Here is a 20,657-nt window from a genome sequence, read left to right as displayed (position 1 = left end):
CAGTCTGCAGGCTGTATTGACCTTTCATCCTGTGGTGTTGCTGTAATTTGTGTTCCATTTGGGCTATAGTGTTTAACCACAGCTTTGAGTTACTACATCATTTTATGGTATAATTCTACTGTTTTTTATTTAGAGGAAATAATGCTATTTTTAATCGTATTTGTCTTACATGTGCAGTTTAGTGATTTATCTCCAACCCTGTGAAGGCAATCAAGATGTGAATCTCACAAACAACTACATTTGTGAAATGTTGTCACTACTAAGTTCTTTAGTTTGAATGCTGTATAATTTATAGCATTGAAATGTTTTATTTTGAAGTCCATCTATCTGAATGTATACAGTCTAAAGCAGGGATGTCAAACTCATTTTAGTTCAAGGGCCACATTCAAACCAGATTGATCTCAAATGGGCCGGACCACAGCATAGTAACCTATAAACAACCACAACTCCAATTTTTTCCCTTTGTTTTAGTGCAAAAACAGTGCATTCTGAAAATGTTCACATTTAATGAACTCATTTTAAGATAAGACAAAAAGGCTTTATTGTCATTTTACACAATGTACAGTGAAATTCTAGATGACTTTGTCCCTTTTAAACATACAAGATAAGTTAAGAAAATAAAATAAGAACGAAAACTAACTAAATAGTGGAGTAAAAGATGTTAATATAAATCTTTACCAAAAAAATGCAAAAAATGTGCATTTGACAGCATATAACAAAAGAACAGAACATTGCAAAAGTGATACTGTGGCAGATCATAGACTGTATGACAGACTGTGCAAAACATTATCAACAACCTGAAATTTCCTAAGAAAAATAATTTTTAAAAAAGTTTCAAGTTCAGATATTATGCCTCAGTTTATCATTTAACACAGAACAACTTACAGATCACAGAGTATCTACAAAGGCACAAACATTTGGTCTCAGGTATTTGGAACTGAACAATATAGTATTTTACTTTATGATCAAAACAACTCAAAATCTAGAAATTATTTAAAATTTGCAGTTAATGTCTTCTCTGTAATTTTTCCACTTTGCAAAGTCATCCGTATTTTTGACACCCCTGATCTAAAGAATTCAAGTAAGAGTATGTCAACTCTATTTGCCAAGCTGCTGCATTTAAGGTTGCATACTCAAATGCTTGATTAATGATAAACTCATATGCTAATACACAACAGAGCTGTATTAATGGGTGTTCTGTATGATGAATGCTTTTCTTGTCTACTTGAAAGTAAATTTGAATGCAACGCTTTTGCTTGCACTACGTTAAGGCTCAGATACGCATCCCCACTGCTGTGTTACAGGTTATTGCTCTGCCAAGGAGAGAGCCTTGGCAGATTTATGTGATGATCGGCGTCTGTCTGTCTGTCCGTTAGCAACATTAGTTCAAAACAGACTAATGGATTTGGATGAAATTTTCAGGGAAAGTCAGAAATGACACAAGAACCAAGTGATTAGATTTTGGCAGTGATGCGGCTTATATTCGGGATCCATGGATTTGTTAAAGATTTCTGTATCATTGCGAGATAGCAACACAGTGTCACTGTAACTATGACAACAAATGAACAATACATCACCTGCCTGCTGATGATCACATGATTGCCATCCTACTACAAAATCACCGCTGTGGACTTATCAGGACTTATCCATTAGACATGATACAAAGAACAATTGATTAAATTTTGGGGGTGTTTCCGAGGCCCATCAATTCCCGCCACCCGCTACATATTTAGGTCACACAATTTGGTATCCGTAAATAATGTAGACATACATAATACACGCCTGTGCTCAACGCAAGGTTGTTTTGTTTGTGGGTACATCCATATTAAATGGCCACATTCTATGGTGCTGTGATTTCTGCCACAACTTTTTCAACATTTCAGTCGGAAATTGCATAACAACTGAGCAGCCTTGGCGGAGTGCTGCGATCTCTGAGTGCCTTTCTTGTTTTATTTCTTTTTCTTTAAAATTAAAGTTTATTTTTATCACTCTTCATTTCTGCAGACTCATTGTATATCTGCATGAAGATCCCATATGCTGCTGATGTGAAATCCTTACAGTTTCACACAGTAATCAGGGTGGAACTAGATTTCCAGGACTGTTATGTTATCTTGTTATTGCTTCTTAAAAATTAGACACTTGAGATATTTTCTCATTACAAATGTACCTGATGGTTAAAGTTGTGATTGAAGACCTAATAAAAGCAATGGGCTGTTTTCAGCAGCTAAGCATTCCAGCGCACACAAATCAGATTAGAGCCAATATAATCTTTGAACAACAATCTGATTCTGGCCTCAGTGGGGCCTCACAGGGACAAAGATGTCTTCTGACTAAAACTGTGGAGTCATGATTTGAATAAATGACTTAAAACTCAATTTATAATTCACTGTGAAAAATAAAGCAAATTTTGTTGTCGTAGGTATGTTGGATCATTGCGTAGTGGATGTAATACGTGAAAGACTTTGGCTATTTTGCAGGAGCATTACGTCGTCATTCTGGGAAAATAAAAGATGTTAAAAAAGAAGGGATAGCAGATGTTTTACTTTCAATAAGGTAATTAAATCAGAAGTTCCACACAGCTGCAAGATTCAGTGTATTTTTAACATGAAATACAGTTGCTTCCTAGAAAACCTGAACCTTTGCGGGTTTTTTTGTTGTTGTTTTGTTTTAGGCCTGCATGTTGACAACAGCCATGAAAGGAAGCATTATGTTTTCAGGTTGTCCATCTGTCTCATGATCGCAAAGCACATTTCTGGCCATAGCTAAAGAATTTATACACTTAATATGATAAAAGAAAATGCAGAAAAAAATGAAAATGAAAAAAATTATGTAAAATGCATCCTAAAAGAGCATTTCCTATTTCAGTGGCAGAAGTATCGCACAAATATTGAACAAATTGTCAAAAATGAATACTGTTTAAGGAGGTGGTCCCTCACATTGTGATTTCATTGGCACCCCAGATTCTTTCTCGTCTGACCCACAGAAAACCTACATAGGAAATAGTCTGATTCTTAGACCCTGTGAGCATTTACATCCCCATCTTCTTTCCAAATCTGGACCAGATACAGCACCTAACCTTTGTTTTAAACCTGCACTGTTTAAAGCCTGTGGATTAACTTATTATGCACAGTGCAAGAACACAAAAATACAGAAAAGCACATTCAATAACATTCAATTAAAAAAAATTCTTCTTGGTTTTTTTTGTTTGAAGACAAAGCAGCTGGTGTGAGGCGTAGGTCAGTTTGGATACTGCCACAACAACCAAATATTCGGATATTCGGGTCAAGCCTGATAAAATTATTATCATATTGTCAATTATTGATCCCCCACTGGGAAAATTCATGTTACAGCAGCTCGAAACAAGTGAAGCCTAGTAAGAAAGACAAGAAATATAAAAGTACAATGTAGAAAATTCAAGATATAATAAAGACTATAACATACATGTCATGTTGAATAATGTACACAATTGTAGGGCACACATGGTGTGTAGAACTGTACTAAATTTCTAAAGATTAACATCACTTTTGTGGTTATTGCACTAAAGTTACAGAGAGAAAAGACCAGAGTGACATTATGTAATTATAGAACAGTAAGAGAAAGTATGTTCCACTGAGGAGAACATTGTGACCATATTTCACATTTGGTCGGACACTGATTTGGTTTTACTAATCTTGGCTGCCCACCTATTAAACTACGTCATAGTCTTCACTACATGCTGTGTATTTTGAGTCCAGACACACATGAATGTGAAGTGCAACTTCACTGGCTGCCAGAAAGATACAGCCTCAAAGTCTGAATTCCTGTTTAAAATCAGTCTTTCACATCAAGCATTGCAAACCATGACACTGTCACAAATGTACAACTTTTTTTTGCTAATATAATAACATAATGTAATGAGAGGAATATTCTTTTTAATTAGATTTCTCTTTTCACAGAATCTTTTGACTGAGCCGTAAGGATCCCCCTGAGCCTTGAGGTCAGAAGGCAAAGAGCATGGGAACCAGGAGGGTGCTGGTGACTGGGTGCTCCTCTGGCATCGGCCTGGCGGTGGCTGCACGGCTGGCCAAAGACGAGCTTAGACGGTTTAAAGGTCAGTCACTCCCTCTCAGCTAAAAAAATAAAAATAAGAAATGAAACAGTAGATGATACAAGTTACCCTGACAGACAGTGTGTTTCATTGTGTGTCTGAGGCAGTGGTTGCCACAATGAGGGATCTTAAGAAACGGGGGCCCTTGGAGAAAGCAGCAGGTGACTCTTTAAACAAAACCCTGGAAATCAAAGAACTGGATGCTTGTTGTGAAGCTTCCATAAAAGAGTGCGTCAACAGCCTGCCAAACAGACGGGTGGATATTCTTGGTCTGTTTCTTCTTCTTCTCAATGGACATGCTGTAATTTTATCCAAAGATACACACTTAACTAACAGGATATTCTACTGTTACAGTGAGCAATGCTGGCGTTGGCATGATTGGGCCGCTGGAGTGCCAAAGCATCGCTGCCATGAAGGAGCTCTTTGACACGAACTTCTTTGGCCTGGTGCGGCTCGTGAAGGAGGTGCTGCCAGACATGAAGCAGCGTCAGAGCGGCCATATTGTGGTGATGAGTAGCGTCATGGGAATACAGGGTGTGTTTGTTTGTGCCGGTGAAATCTCCAAAGCAGTGTGGTGGAGAAGTTGCTAATACCTTTCCTAATATTTCCACACAGGACTTCTGTTCAATGATGTCTACTCTGCCTCCAAATTTGCTGTGGAAGGATTTTGTGAAAGTCTGGCAGTGCAAGCATTGAAGTTTAACATCAAGTGATTAAATACATGCCCTGCAAAACACATCAGCTTTATACAAAATGCACCCAGCCCTCAGCTAAAACTTTAGTTATCAGTAAACCCACATAGGTAAGACTTTTACAACTTAAGGAATGTAGTGGAACACTGGTCCTGGATTTATGTTCTTCTGTCTGTGTCACAAGGACAACTCTAGTGGAACCTGGCCCTGTGATGACAGAGTTTGAAAGGAAAGTGTATGAAGATGCTGAGATGATGGATCTGTCTGAGACCGATGAAGAGACTGCCAAGATCTTTCGTGAAGTTTACCTTCCATACTCTAAAAAGGTCTTCACCTCATTAGGGCAGACCACAGAGGAAGTGACTGAGGCAAGTGGTGATAATTGTATTTCAGGTTAAAAGGTCTTTTCCAGTGAAAATACATAATGAGAAGGCGCCCTGCAGTGTTAAAATATGTTTCTTTTTTATTTAGCAAACACTTAAAGTGATCACAGCCAAAGATCCTCCTCTGCGCCACCAGACCAACCGCCTGTACACACCTGTGACTGCACTGAAGCACGCTGATCCGACCGGCCGGCTGCCTCTGGACACTTTCTATAAGATGATCTTTAAGCATGACAATGTGCTCAATGCTACTCTTGGGGTTCTGCGCATGCTGCAGAGGAAGACAGGCAAGAAATTATGATTTGACTGTTGCACAGAATAGAAATTTTGTTCTCAAGAAGTCGCTGCAACTTCTAGTTACTGTTTTTATATAATGACATGCAGCTCTAAGGTGACAGGAATTTCCTTCTTGAAACCATTTTTTATTATTATTTAACTTTCCAATAGTTGTAACAAGATTACGTTTTTAATTTAAAGAAACAAGGGTAAGGCAATTAAAAGAAAATAAAAAGATTTTTAATTATATTGCAATGACACTAGCAGAATCGTAATACAAAACTAAAAAATTAAGTGTTAATAGTACCATACTGTATATGATTTATCTGTTTAACAAACAAATGAATAAGTAATGCACTCTATCACAAAATGTTTAATAATAAAAAATGATTATTGAATATTTGACTTTATTGTTTTAGCGTTATCTTTATTGCAAAGACTTATAAAGATTATCCATGTCCTTTCCATGACACCCAGCTGATTTTCAGCAAAGTAATAACATTTGATGTTAATACTGGTATTTTCAATACGACCATACTTCCACACAGCTCAGTTTGAAAAGTAAATGTCCTGCTTATAGTCAAATGTAAAAAGCCTCTGACCATCCTGCTCTGTGAATTTCTAAAAAAAAAAAAAAAAAAAAAGAGCGAAAAAAAATGCCCTTCTCCATAGTTTTAGGAATCTTATGTATGTAAACTGGTAATATGGTACAAAACCTGACATTTATGGCACAAACATCTAAGGTGCATGTGCAGGTGTACTTTTACAAATTGCAAATTTAGGCATGATTAATTCACTGTATATTTCACCAAGATCAGACAGAGTAAATCAATAAAGTCCTGTTAGTACCTGAAAAATTCCTATAATGGTCGTATGATTAAAAGATATATTGCATCAGTTGCAGCCACTGTTCCCTCTAAGCTGCGCGCGTGCGCAATTGCGCACTGCTGACACGGTCTCTGCGCACAGAAAATCTGTGCTGCGCACAAAAAAAATCCAACCTAAATTGTAAATAAAATAAACACGTAACAATTCATTCTGTGCTATTTTTCAGTGTGAGTCAGTGAGTGACCGGTGACTGGCTGCTGCAGCCAATGATGCGATTCACATACGTATTTACCATAGACTGTATATAATGGTATTTACGCAGCTAATCAACGTCAGGTGTCCTGATGTGCAGCCACCGTTGTTCTCATAGATATGAATGAGTAGATAGGACAAGCCCCTTTGAGCTGCATGCTACTGCGAGGCTAAGCTAGTGGGGGCAAAGTTTCAGTGCATTCTGTTGATGTAGACGGCGTGAAAACGGAAACAACAAGTATGCCGGCTCACTGTGCTGCATACAATTACACACTGCGTCGTACGATTGAGACAAGGAAACTTGGAATGACTTTTCATAGGTAAGAATAGTTTTTGGCTCTTTTTTCATTATGAAATCTTGTTGAGAGCTTCCAGTCTATGAGAGCTAACTAGTTAGCCACTAGCAAAACACTAAGGCGAGCTAGCAGCTTGACAACCAAATACCAGATGATTAATAGTAGCTGTAGTATAGTTGTACAAGCAGTAGTAGTAATACTAAAAGTACAAGCAGTAGTAGTAGTATAAACCGCTGTTAGAGTCATAGAAGTAGTATCAGCATTTGTAATAGTATTACAAGTTGTAGTAGCAGTGCCAGTATCAGCAGCAGTAGTTAGTGTACTACCACTACTACTAGTAGTAGTCACATTGCTATTACTACCACCAATACTACCAATAGTAGTTATAAAGCCTACCTCATATATATCCAGATTACCATCTATGTTCTTCCTCCAAACCCATTTTATGATTGGGATTACATTGAAATGTTCCTAAACAAGGTTATACTTATCAAATTAAATAACTCTGGTCTCCAGTATGCTGGCGAATTCGGTTCTTTGTACTTAATCTATTAGCATGATTTCTTTTTAATATGTTGTGTACAGACTTAATTACTTCTCTACTTTTCTTACTCCATGTAGGTTTCCCAGAGACTATGGGTTGAGGAGGAATTGGAAGTTTGTCGGCTTAGACCTGGTGTCATTCCATCAGTGTTTAACTTCCCGGCTCATCTTTGAAGAGTATGTGCCAGAAAGACCACGACCAAGCAGCCTTGAGATCTTAGACAGCGTCTCCCTCAGGTGGGTGTCGACGGTGTTCATGGTCAGGTCTGTGGTAATCCCGTCAAAAAACAAAACAGAAAAAAAATCTAGATTATAAATCAACATGGAACCAAAGCACTCTGTGTATAACGCCATAGTATAGGATGTAGTTCAGAAAATGTCAAAGTATAGTATGCTTTACTCAAGAATAACATAGTATGGCCTGTAGTTCATACTACAGCATGTTGGCAAGAACAAAAACCAAAACATAGATTATTATGTGGTTCAAAAAGCGCAAAATGATTGGATGTTGCCTAAAATTGTCACGATGATATATGGTTCAAAAAAATGTCATAGTGCAGTATATTGTCAAAAAAGTATGTAATTCAAGAAAACATCAGAGTATAATATGTCATCTAAAAAATGCCATAGAATAATAATTTCATTGCACAAGTAAAAGTATAGTAACTTTTAAAACTGTTCGAATTCTTATATGTTGCTAAAAAAAACAAACAAAAAAAAAAGTCACAGTAATATGTCAATTAAAAAAGCCTATAGCATAGCGTGTCGCCCAACAAACATCATAGTATAGCATGTCGCTCTAAAAACGTCACAGTATAGCCTTTAGTCCACAGCTGTCAGTAGGTGAGAGGCAACATAAAAACAATCCAAACGCTGGTTTCCAGAGGGTTAGACGAGTATTTATTTGAAAGAGTAAGTTTACAACAACACAACATGTGAGGGGGTTAAAAACAAATGGGTGTTAGTAAAATAAAAATAAACAGAACTAAAAGTGAACTTCATGTTGACATTGATGGGCATTCCAACCAGGAACAAAGTAAAAGATAATCAATACGAAAAAAAAACTCTTCCTGTTCACCTCTTAAAACCCAAAAACAGACCGCAGTAGCACCCTAAACTAAAACTACCAATGGCTTCCCTGTTTTCCTTTCTGTACAAGTCAAAGGTCCCTCTCTATCTCCCTACACATCCACCAACCACTGGAACACATCTCCAAAGTTCTGCCGGGCCAGCTCAGCTTCCCCTCAGAAGAAATTCTGCCAGATGAAGGAGCCTTTTGAGAGGCAGCTGGCATCGTGATTGGACTGTACTTTGGTCTGTTCCAATCCAGCTTCAGCTCCAGAGACGGCAGGCGGGACGAGTCAACGGAGGCCGGGTGGACGAAGGCATGCAGCTGAGTACAATCCAGAAAACAACAGAGGAGGAGTGCAGCGACCCAGGGCCAGAACAAACAGAGTAACATAGTATGTCTCTTAGAAAACATCATAGTATAGCCTTTGGTATGAAAAAATAGCATAATATACATTGTATATTGTACAAATAACAAGTCAAAGGAAAGAGACACACATTGTAGAATTGTAGTAATTGTGGGCTGACTGATTTACTGATTATCAGTATTTTTTACTGATTTACGGTAATAAATCCATTTAAAAATGGCGCTACTTTGGCTCTGAACTTTTATCTACCTGTGGTCGCTCTGTCTTCTGGAGTGATTTGATTGGTTATACGTAACGAATAAAACTCCTTTAACTTAACATCTGTAAACAAAAACGTATCAACAAAGTTTTCTGTTAGAGTTTGTGTTCTTCTAAGTTTAACTCCAAGATTTTAAATACTTTCATTTACTGCAAATGAATATCTACTCCAAATGTCTCACTAATAATCATTATCAGCCTTAAAAACCCACAAAACACCCCTCTATACTCGACCACACTTAGTACAGTCCAGTTCCCCCTTCTATAAATCTGCTTGGAATCTTCCACTTCCTGTTTGTCAAAGTGCCCTTCTACCTGGACAGGATTTGTTGGAGCTCATGCAACAAACATTTTGGGTAACTGCACTTTAATATGGATGGATGACACTGAATTAGAGTCTGTTTTAATGAGACTGAGTTAAGATGTGTAGCTCTGTCATTAAATAGTAAATTATTTCTCTGAATTCACAGAGAAAAGTCTGAAATGTTTGCTAGGTTAGCGTCCCACATGTTCTTTGGCTCAGCTAAAGCTAACTCTCTCCAACTTCTGGATCTCTTGAGTTGCTTGTTGTTAAAATATCTTGCTAGAGGTGCTGAAGCTCAGAAAGTCTGAGATGTTTGTTCAAAATAAGCTCATTCTCAAGTCTTATCTGAACTGTCCTCTTTTGTTTGAACTTTCCCTAAACTTAAGAGTTAATGACAGAGCAGCACATCCAGACTCAGTCTCATTTATGTAAAGATTAAACTTCAGTGTCATTCATTGATGTTAAAGTGCAGTTTTTCAAATGTTTGTTGCACATGCTCCCGACCAAACCAGTCCAGGTGGAAGACGATGTGAAGAGAAAGCTCCAGAGGATGAATATCACACATTTACGTTGGAAATAAATGTCCTTTAATTAGACATTGTCATGCAAAAGTTGGATTTCCCTTTAATGATGTTCAAATCTTTGTTGAGTGTTTTGTTGATGTTGGTTTCTAAATGTTTTTTGACACTCGGCCCCAAAGATTAAAACCTTCTACGGCTCACAAGCTGCAACAATTCACACATTATCAACTATCTTTCTGACTAAACTAAGATAAAAAGTGAAAAACTGCCTGATTCCTGCATCATGAATGTAAATCTTTTTGGTTTTTATGACAGTAAACTGAATATATTTGGGTTTGACATTTTATAAACCAAAACAAGAAATGAATTACTGGAGAAAACAATCAACAGATTAATGGACAAAGAAAATGTGTTTTCCAACATATATGGCTGAATTACTCCAACATTACAAGATACATACAATTTTAATTCAATTTTATTTATATAACGCCAATTACAGGTCAAATTGTCTCAAGACACTTTATTTTTATATTTTTTGTCATATTTAAAATATGACAAAGTAAGAAATTTAAACCTCTTGACTAATCCAATTTATTATTTGGTTTTTAAGAGACTAATCGACAAAAAATAACTTTCTCCACTAAAACTAATAAACATGAGGTCAAATAGAAGGAACAGTTTTAAATACTGCAGTCCCACGATGACAAGAATAAAGTTTGTCAACAAAAACTAAATCTGCTGGTGGATTCCATTAAAGTCCTAATAAATGATAATAAAGTGTGATACTAAAGGTTTGTGGTGCTAAAAATGTCAAAGTAAAGATATCAAGTTGAACATCTGGATGGAGGTTGATAAAAGTTGACCTCTTTTTCTCTGGAGCGACTCCATGGATTTTATGGATGGTGGTTAAAGACCTGCTCTTCTAGTCGTCTTCCTTCTAGTCGCTGTAAAAAGTCAGTCCATCCTGGCCGACTTCAACACCTCTTCATGACAACTTGTTCTGCCTCCGACCTGGTGGAAACTCCAGAAACTCGGGAAAACCCATGGAGACTCGAAGAACTCGTGGAGACTCGAAGAACTCGTTGGGCGGGGGAAGGTGTGGTGGGCGGTGGGGGGAGGTGGGGGAGTAGAGGGGGGAGGCCGCCACCCACCTCCCCGCCTACTCTCCGCCCTGACTCCACCCAGACTCCGCCTTGGCTCCACCCATGTGGTCACTTCAGGAACTACGATGCCAAAGGGACGACGAATTTATTTCTTTTCATCTGATCTGTAGCTCAGTGAGTTAAGGATTTGCCTATGGAGCTGCAGGTCGCTGGTTCAAGACCAGACCCTTCTTAAATTTTCTCAAAATCCTAACAAAGACAAAGAAAGAAAAGTGCCAGTGGCGGGTCTTGAACCTGTGACCTTCCACTTGGTAGTCCTCTTCTTATCCCCCTGAGCTACTCGCTCAGATACTAATTCTTCTTTTTTTTGCGCATTTATCATCTATTTTTTGTCGTTTTCGAGTTTTTTTTTTAACTCGAGTCTTGACTCGACCGTTTTTCTCAGGAGGTTGGACTTCAGCCTTTGTGCTGGAGGGTGGAACCCTCAGTTCCAAGACTTTCCAAAGCCTCCAGACCTCCCGAGTCCTCAGGACCTGAGCTTTCACACAGTCTGAGGGCTGAAATTTTATAAGTCCCACAGTAGTTCTCTGTTAGAATGAACCTTCAGACAGCCCAAGGACTGATATCTTCTAAGTTCCTGAGTAGTTCTCTGTTAGTTTGAACCTTCAGACAGTCTGAGGACTGAAGTTTTACAAGTTTCTCAGTACGTCTCTGTTAGTTTGAACTTTCTGGTTAACAGAAGCCTTAAAACTTGTGACCATGAGTCTTGATTTCACATTTAGACCATCCATCTGAGTTCTTCTCAGACCTTCACCTGTGGGTTTTTTAGAAATCCTCAACAAACTTTGATTCTCTTCACTGAACAGTAAAGTTTGTGGAGATCAGAAGGTAACATTAGTTTGATAAATGCCTTCAACTACTAGTAGACTTTATCTGGAAAGCAGTTTTCTGAAATGACTTCTTAGTAAATCTATCCACAATCAAACCAAGAACATAGAAAGAGGAAATGTTTGAAGAAACAACTTGATTTTTTCGGTTCAGACTAGAAAACGCTTTAAGACTTTTATGTGTTTTTGCTCTTTTTGATCGTTTTATTGTCTCTTCTGTTTAATTTGATCTTCTAAAGTCTAACTGGTGTCTTTTCAAATGTTTTGTCTTTAGTTTGATTCTTCTTAAACGTTTAGTTTTGCTCTTTTCTCACCTTTTATTCTTTTCTAATGTCTGATTTGATTTCCAAATGTTTTGTCTTTTTAATGTTTAATTGTTTTTTCAAATGTTTTATCGGCTTGTTTGAGTTTTTTTTCCTTTCCCAATATTTCATGTTTCGATTAAATCTTTAAGGTTTTTCTTTTTAAATGTTTTACCACCTTTTAATGTTTAATTTTCTTTTTAAATGCTTCATTGTATTTTCTGCTTAATTCCTATTTGAAGTTTTATTGTCTTTAAGATGTAATTTTTCTAATTAAACATTAAATTTTTTAATTAAATGTTTTGTCTTTTTAAAGGTTTAATAATCTAATTAAATTATTTGCATTTTTTAAAATGTTTGATATTCTTCTTGTTGAATTGTATTTTTTAAATGTTTAATTATGGAAAATATTTGATCTGTAATCTTTAATATTTGTATTTTAAAAATTCTGTTTAATTTCATAATGACATGTATCTTGTTGCATTATCTAATTCAATATTTTGTCTGTTTAATAGAATTTAATTGTATTAAATGTTTAACTCTTAAACAGACAAAATATTGAATTAGATAATTCAACAAGATACAATACATGTCTTTATGAAATTAAACAAAATTTTAAAGATACAAATATTAAAAATTACAGATCAAATATTTTCCATAATTAAACATTTAAAAAATACAATTCAACAAGAGGAATATTAAACATCTTTAAAAATACAAAACATTTAATTAGATTATTAAACCTTTAAAAAGACAAAACATTTAATTAAAAAAATTAAATGTTTAATTAGAAAATTACATCTTAAATTTCTTAAATCTTTTTAATAATAAAACTTTTCAAAAGTTTTATTGTATTATTTTTTTTCCTTTGATTTAATTGCTTTTTGTTATTTAGTTTATTTCTTTAATCTTCTTTTTCTGTCAAGATTTTAACCCCAACCTTGAAAATGAAACAAACCCTTAAATCACAATGAAAATACTTATGTTGTCACAATTATGAGTTAGTCAGTTATTCAGTTTATCAATTCAACTTTATTTGTTTAGCACCTTTTACACAGATGACAAAACTAAACAAGCAAAGAGAAAAAACTATGCTAAAACTATGACTAAAACTCAAAAACATTAAAAAAAAAAAAAAAGATTTAACGTGGTAATAAAATATGTTGTGTCCAGGGGATGGAGGGAGTTTACTGAAATCTTCTTGGGCTCACATGGGAAATCATTTAAAATATAAACTTGATATTCAGTCTAAGGAAACTGGAAACTGCAGAGCGACAGAAGAACCAACAATATCTCCTGTTTTCTCCTTTAATGAGTCGACTCTTCTTGTGCTTTCAGACCAAAGAACTACAGACTCTTCACAACCTACTCAAACTCTTGGTACAGAACCTCACCACACGGGTCAAGAAGGTTTCCATCTCATTTCTACTCTGAAGTTCACCTTCTCCTGCTCAAACTGCTGACAAATGTTTCTGCTGCTCTAAAGTCTGGTCTCCAGAACTTCCTAAAAACTCTCAAAGTCTCTTCTGCTGCAGGTTGCTTTGTAGAACTGTTCCAGAAAACCTCACTAAACCACATGGAGGAGCCTCAAGATAGTCGTCCAAATGAAACCATACAAAAACCAAACTAGCACAACCCAAACGCTAAAGTCTCCTGCAGCCTACCAGAGAACCTCTGAGAACAGAGAATCAGGACAGGAACTCTTACCTTCTGGACAACCAGCGTTGGTTCTCAAACAAGAATACAGAATGTGTCAGACCAAAAACCTCTAAAGACTCACTACAGCCAAGATAAAGACACAACTCAGCTGCAGCAAATCCACTAATCACTGCACACATTAGCACCATGTGCTAACTGTGGCTAAAGAACCACATTTACCAAGACAACTATCTGGTACAAAGCCCTAAAACACACCAAGAAACACATTAAAGATGATTTTACTGCTGGAAGCTGCAAGCCAACGCCTAAAGAACAAACTACAGCAACAGAGTCCAAACCCGGTTCAGTGGTGAAGAGAAGCAGAGGAAATGTTTGTCTGCAGCTAAATAAAGCAGGAAGACACTGAGCTGCTCAGGTGTTCCTGATAACACCAAGCAGCCACCTGGACAGCCAATAGGAACACAGCTTACTGGAAGTCCAGAGGGCTGGCTTAGTGAAGGAAATTTAATTTAAAGTTGAAGCAGAAAGTTAACAAAGAAAGTTGAAAACCACCTTCTGATACCTGAAATCTCTGAGTTTTCACACAAAGAACACCTGAACATGTCAAACTGGTTCCATAGTAGAACCATCATTGTAAAAACGTCATAGTATGATGTGTTGCTCAAAAAACATTAGGACCTGGCTGTCAGGGGACAAACATGTAAGAAACATGAGAACAGAGAGAACCCAACCAGTAGGTCACAGTTTATCATCCCCCAGTCATCTCCTGAAGTCCATATGGTGAGAGACATCAGTATCTGGTTGTTAATTTACCAGAGGATGCTTATAATCATGCTGATGTGGTCTGTACTCTACAGTATTTTAGTGACTCAATAAATGCCTAAGATGTTTTTTTTAAAATGCTTTTTAGTTTTTCATAAACATTTAACAGTCTATATGTAATCAATAAATGGCCTTTGCCTATCTTAAGAAAAACTCACTCAGAACTCTGATATGTTAACAGTACTAAATAAATCAATAAATACATGCATACACACATAAATAAGTTAATACATTAACTGTGTTAAGATAAGATTTAGATTAAAAAAAAAGTTGTTTATGTTTTTGCAGAATCCAGTATTACTCACTGGTTGGTCATTACATTTTGTTAGTTTGATTTCACTGTTTAAAATGATGCCACCTCTTTTCAGACCTGTGATAATAAAACAATACAAAACTTTTAGTTCCGTGTTAATAAAGTACTTAAAGCTTTAAGTATGGCTAAATGCTTTTTTCAAAATTAAATATATCACTCCTTAGGTGGTAGTGGCCCCAAGTTCGGTAAAGTTGGAAAGATATTCACAGATTCAGACTTCCAGCATCAATAACTCATTAGATATAGGTTGTCAAAACATAAACGGTGCCTCTTTCCCATTGTTGCAAAGCAGACAATGTGCTACAAGCCCAGTTTTATCAAAAGTAGCTGTCTTTCAAGCTACAGGAATAACATTGGTGTCTATGGAGTGAACAGGGTCCGTCTGCAATTTGCAAAACCACTGCAACAGTAAAGAGAGACAAATATTCAATAACTTCACTCTTATACATTGTAGTGTCACTAAAATCACTGCAGCCTTCAACTGGCTCCTGTTGACAAAGTGTTTTAACAGAAATGTAAATGCTGTAATGTGATTCTTTTAATGAACCATGTAACTTGAATGGATGTGATGCTGGTGTGACCACAGTGCACACGTCTGATGTTGCTCACAGTGGTCCAAGGGACGCTCAGGGAGTTTGTGTGTTTGCTCACACTCATGAAAAATTACAGGGAACATTGTTTGCAGCAAACTCACCCTTACTGTTCTAATGAAGTTGCACATTTTTGTGGTAATTCTCATTGGGTAAATTTGGCATCATAATTGTGTGACTCTGGGTTGAGTCACCCATATTTAACAAAATCGGAGACAAAAATCAACTTCAGGAAAGTCATGAGGAGTTAAGTCTGTGTACAAATGCATCATTTCCACGGGATTGAGTGGCAACTAATATCTGCAGGTCACAGCTAAAAATATGTGTAATATAGTGAGACATATCTGCATTTTGCCCTCTCTTTCTTGTTTAATAGTAAAACATGAAACACTTACTGAACACGAGGACACAAAATGTAGTTCCCTACAGTTTTTATTATAAGTAACTTATTTTACAACGTTTGACTGTAGAAAGAAAAACTGTAGAAAGGTTTTATGTACAATGATTTTGAACTACTTTTAAACAAGTATTGAAATTAATAATGATAGAAAATATCTATGACTGTTCTAATAACACAAGACCAATGAAATATCAGTCACAGCCTCAGCTTCAAATAATGCTAAATGAAGTACATTTTTATTTTTGTCCTTTTTAGTACACAACAATCATTTTAGAAACATAAGACTTCTCAAGCAATGATCTACCAGAACAAACATATTTACAAACAGAAATTGGGAGTTTGAAATGTACAAAACACTTAGTGCGACCTGGTATGGAAATTGTAAGACCAGTTATATATAAAAATAAAACAAACAGACAAAAAACTGTTTTCCTTGTAAGTAAGATGTGAACTGGACTGTGAACAACATGTTTCCAAGGTCTGACAGAACAGTAGCTGACTCTATAGCGAACAGGATAAAACAATGAATTAAAGATAAACTCAGTCTATGACACAACTAGGGGCAGTGTTTAAGTCACCACAAAAGTAGTAGCTAGGAGTGGTGGCCTACTCATTTCTGTTCATGTTGTCACAAGACGAAAATGCAAAGGTTACGTTCTCAAAATTCTACTATTACCAACTGACTTTATGTTGAAATGTCCAAAAAAAAAAAAGGTTAAGGAGAAGAGAACCTCTATCCTGCACACTCAGAAAATAAAAGAGTTGGTCAGACATTACACAAAGTCTTAGTTGAGTGACTGAGTCTCATCTTAGAATTGTTAAAAGTTAAAGGGTGCAGCACTACATAGTAGTGTTTTTTTGTCCTTCAGCCTCTTTTAGCAATCATCTTTAGATGCAACTCCATGGCCCCTGGACTGGAAGCTACTGTAGATGCAGGGGAACTGTCCCACTGCATGCCATAAAACACCTCCCTGAGGAGTGACAGGGCATAAGCAGTCACAGCCCAGCAGCCGCCCCCTCACACTGACCACAGCTCCACCGCAGACACTAGCAGGAACGAGGTGAGAGTGCTGCTACAAGTAGTCCATTTAATGTGGTCAAGAACATGAGATAGTTATGTTCTGCGTTGCTGAAAGGCACAGCGTCCAAACTCAACAAAACAAGCAAAATGGAGGAATGTTTGCAGGGAAGAGTGATATAAAATAGCAGCTGATATAAGCATAGCTTAGTACATCTGAAGTGATGTTTTCAAAAAAAAAAGGTATTCATGGTTTCCACAAATATACAGAGTATAAAACAAACAAATAAAAAAGAAAACATAAGGGCAGTGAGAGGCTGATTTAATAGGAAAACAGTTCTGTTTGAAACATTTTCTTAAAGTGAATGAAAACATGCTTAAAGACTGAAGATATCAGGGTGGCAGTAACACTGGCAGATGGGGACCTTTAGCGTCAGTGACAAGTTACAAATGGAAGCATTAAACCTAAAACTTTACTCTGCCCATTCAGTTTGGATGGTTAGAAAGAAAACTGCCATGGAGTAAATGCCACCCATATATTATAAATATCCGTTGCAGTCAAATGTTGTATCCGACCCACACTTACCCTATAAGGCTGGTCATTTGAAGTGCTTCAGAGACACTCATCTACATTCTTGTTCATAATACTCATGTGGAAAGTAATCATTTGCCACAATTCAATCAAACATATCACTACTGCAGAGCAACTCTTGAAATGTATTTGCTAGAACCAGTGAATCATCTTGGGATGGCACTTTATGTGAGAAGCTAGGACAGAAAGAGAAACATCTAAAAAGCAGTTCAGATAGATAAAAACAATAAATAAAATTCCCTTCAACTTTTCACTTTTTCTCTTATCTACTTTTAAAATGTTTGTTAGTTTTCAGGAGAGTGTCCCCAAGTCTTTGAAATGAAAGACTTGGTTTTCTTCATATACTTTTTTTTTTATAATAAAAAACAAGTCCATCTGTGACAGAATTACTTCATTAAATTGTCTGCCGTTTTTTCAGACAACACACATTTCCCTTTACTTTTTTTCTCTGCAAAAATCACTAGCAGACGGTCCTCGTGATAAACATAGTCAATCCAAATCCAATGAAAATCTTGGAAACAGGCTGACACATAAAACACAGACGGGCCTAAGAGCCAGTCCACAAATTCTTGCACCCCAGGTCCCTTTTCAAGCAAAGGCCATAGGATTTTCATGCAAACACCTGCATCTTGCCATTGGCCTCTGGAATTTGGGTAATTTGGGTCTGGGCAGGGACAGCAACTGCTGGGCTGGGTGTGGAATCTGACCAATCAGAGACACAGTGGGGAGAAGGACTGGACCAGTGCTCAGGAGACTCTGGAGAGGGGGTCAGGTATGGGTGCTCACTAGGCAAATGGAGGTAATGCTTGGGCGTGGCATCTAGTGCGGATGAATAGCTGTGCTGGGAGGGAGGGGTTGGATAATCCTCTTTTCCTGCAGTGCTGCCACTGGGCTGGGAGGGCAGAGCTTGAGCGGGCTGGGCTGTTGGCGTGGATGCCTGTGGGGGCTGAGCAGGAGGCTGGGACTGAGAAGGCTGTTGAGACATCTGCTGCTGCTGGAAGAAGGACGGTGGGGGCTGTGAGGTCTGGGGTGTGGGCGGGGTGGAGGTGCCCATGCGGGCAATGCTTTGTTGGTTGGTGATGCTGTGATTCATGAGCTGCTGCTGTTGCTGTTGTTGCTGCTGCTCAGCAATGGAAGGCAACTTCACCGGGCTAATAGTGGGTGTGGAGGTAACAGGCGTCGGCTGCAGCATGGCATTACGGTAGATCTGCTGTTGGTGCATCAGCATGTTTTGCTGCTGCATGGCTTGACTCTGGGGGTGCATGGCTGCCTGGTTGCTTTGCACAATATTCACTACCTGCTGACCGCACTGGGAGGAGGGGGTCATCCGGTTGTGCCAGTCAAAGGGCACACTGACAGGACTGACCATGCCCATGTTGAGCCCCATCTGGCCTGAACTCAGCACATAGCCATGGTTGACGTCTGAAGCCATAGAGACACGTCCCTGCAAGGACATTCCTCCAGCTCCCAGGTCATTGAGCTGGGCTAGAGACACAGCAAAGGGGCCACCTCCCTCCAACATGCTACTGTGTACCATTGGGGTGTTTGGGACAGACATGGAGGAGTGGAAAAGCCCTGGTGACTGCATGGCCACAGGCGAAGTGGGGTTGGTGATGTAGCCAGCATTGCTGGCTCCACCGTGTGGTGAGTCCAGTGAGTCGACTGGGGACAGAGTAACTGAGCTCTCCAGTAAGGCGCTCTGCATGTCCAGGGTCAGCTTCTTATTGCGAGCCTTCACTGACTCCTTCAGGCTGGAAGCATGTTGGCCTCCCAGGCCAGAACCCTTGGCCCCAGGCCGACGGTTCTTCTTGCCTTGTGGGGTGTTCTTCAGACTAGGTAGGAAGGCACTGGGAGGGCACATGAGAGGAGACAGAGTGTGCCCCCCTGTGAGGTGGTGTCCAGGCCCTCCATGGCCCTGGGGACTCCTTACTGTGTTGTACTCATCAAGAAGCTGCACAATGTCATGGTGCATGCGCTCCTGAGCAATGTCTCTTGGCAACCTGTCCATATGGTCTGTAATTTCTCTGTTTGCGAAGTGAGCCAGCAGCACTTTTACAGCTTCACAGCTGCCCTCACGGGCTGCAAGGAACAGCGGGGTTTCCTCCTGGAAAAAAAAAGAAAACATAAACAGGCTGTCTAAGATATAAACATGTGTCACTCTATTTTAAGCCTAATGATGCCAAAGTGTGGTTAAACAGTATAAATGGATGACATACCTTGAGATCTTGCATATCTTTGTTTGCGCCATTCTTTAGCAGGGCAACAGTGGCATCCACATTGTTAACAGCAGCAGCCCAGTGCAAGGCCGATTTACCTAAAAGAGACAAACAAATAAAGAGCATACAGATTAACAGTGTCCGTATTAATATTAATATATGACATGGGAGTATCTGCATCAGGTCACTCTCTTGAGTGAAAAATTATACACATACCCAATTCATCAACTGCGTTGACATCAGCATGACAAGTGATGAGCTCCTCTACCATGCCCTCTACTGCCAACCGCGCAGCCAGAATCAGTGCAGTGGAGCCATCATACATACGAGAGTCAAGATCTGTGGCTCGATTCCGGATGAGAATCTAGTTGGGCAGAAAAGATTGAATTCAACATTATGATATACAATATATATATATATACATATATCATATACATACACAAATGTTCTAAAATACGTTGCAAGCATTTCTATTACCGATTTAGCCAAATAAGCAGTGTGTGAAAATGTTTGATTACCTGGAAGACACCCTGTGCATCTGCAGCCACTGCAGCATGAAGTGGGGTGCGCCCTGTGTTGTCCTGAGCATTGGCATCTGCCCCGGCATCCAGCAGCCTCTTAGCAGCATCAGCACGGGCGTAGCGAGCAGCCAGGTGGAGTGCTGTCTCACCAGTGCGGTCTGTTTGGGCAGCAAGGGATGCACCCTGGTATATCAGGTCAGAGATTATGTTTGCAGAGCACTCCTCATTCTCCTCTTCCTCTGCTACCTCAGGCTCTAAACCGCCTCCACAGAATGATGCCAGCATCAAAGGTGTAAAACCATCTGGTGGGAGATGAAAACAGGCATGGGTGAGTTTATGTCCGTTTAAGCACTTAACA

The 20,657-nt window shown here is 38.4% G+C and overlaps 2 protein-coding genes across 10 annotated transcripts in view; one reads left to right on the top strand and one right to left on the bottom strand.

The window, feature by feature from the left end:
• zmp:0000001048 (retinol dehydrogenase 8) overlaps positions 1–17,287 on the top strand; it is a 17,563-nt gene extending 276 nt beyond the window's left edge. For 2 of the 9 annotated variants that reach the window (XM_023288618.3, XM_035956497.2), the window contains exons 2-8: positions 3,936–4,090; positions 4,195–4,356; positions 4,442–4,621; positions 4,703–4,796; positions 4,964–5,147; positions 5,251–5,449; positions 7,436–9,014. In XM_023288618.3, coding sequence (XP_023144386.3) covers positions 3,994–4,090; positions 4,195–4,356; positions 4,442–4,621; positions 4,703–4,796; positions 4,964–5,147; positions 5,251–5,449; positions 7,436–7,458 — 939 coding nt within the window. In that variant the 5' untranslated portion in view covers positions 3,936–3,993 and the 3' untranslated portion in view covers positions 7,459–9,014. Of the gene's footprint in view, positions 1–3,935; positions 4,091–4,194; positions 4,357–4,441; positions 4,622–4,702; positions 4,797–4,963; positions 5,148–5,250; positions 6,839–7,435; positions 9,015–13,506 lie in introns of those variants that run through there. The other 7 variants (XR_008599723.1, XR_008599719.1, XR_008599722.1 and 4 more) reach the window with 7 other exon arrangements.
• The window catches only part of notch3 (notch receptor 3), a 28,708-nt gene continuing 24,017 nt past the window's right edge, over positions 15,967–20,657 (bottom strand). Inside the window, exons 30-33 of the mRNA XM_023279581.3 lie at positions 20,297–20,601; positions 19,995–20,142; positions 19,779–19,876; positions 15,967–19,666 (exon numbers count right to left, since the gene is read on the bottom strand). Coding sequence (XP_023135349.2) covers positions 18,173–19,666; positions 19,779–19,876; positions 19,995–20,142; positions 20,297–20,601 — 2,045 coding nt within the window. The 3' untranslated portion in view covers positions 15,967–18,172. The remainder of the gene's footprint in view (positions 19,667–19,778; positions 19,877–19,994; positions 20,143–20,296; positions 20,602–20,657) is intronic.

This window comes from Amphiprion ocellaris, chromosome 19 (assembly GCF_022539595.1).
Source record: "Amphiprion ocellaris isolate individual 3 ecotype Okinawa chromosome 19, ASM2253959v1, whole genome shotgun sequence".
Classification (NCBI taxonomy): Eukaryota; Metazoa; Chordata; class Actinopteri; family Pomacentridae; genus Amphiprion; species Amphiprion ocellaris.
This window is presented reverse-complemented; position numbering and strand designations above follow the sequence as displayed.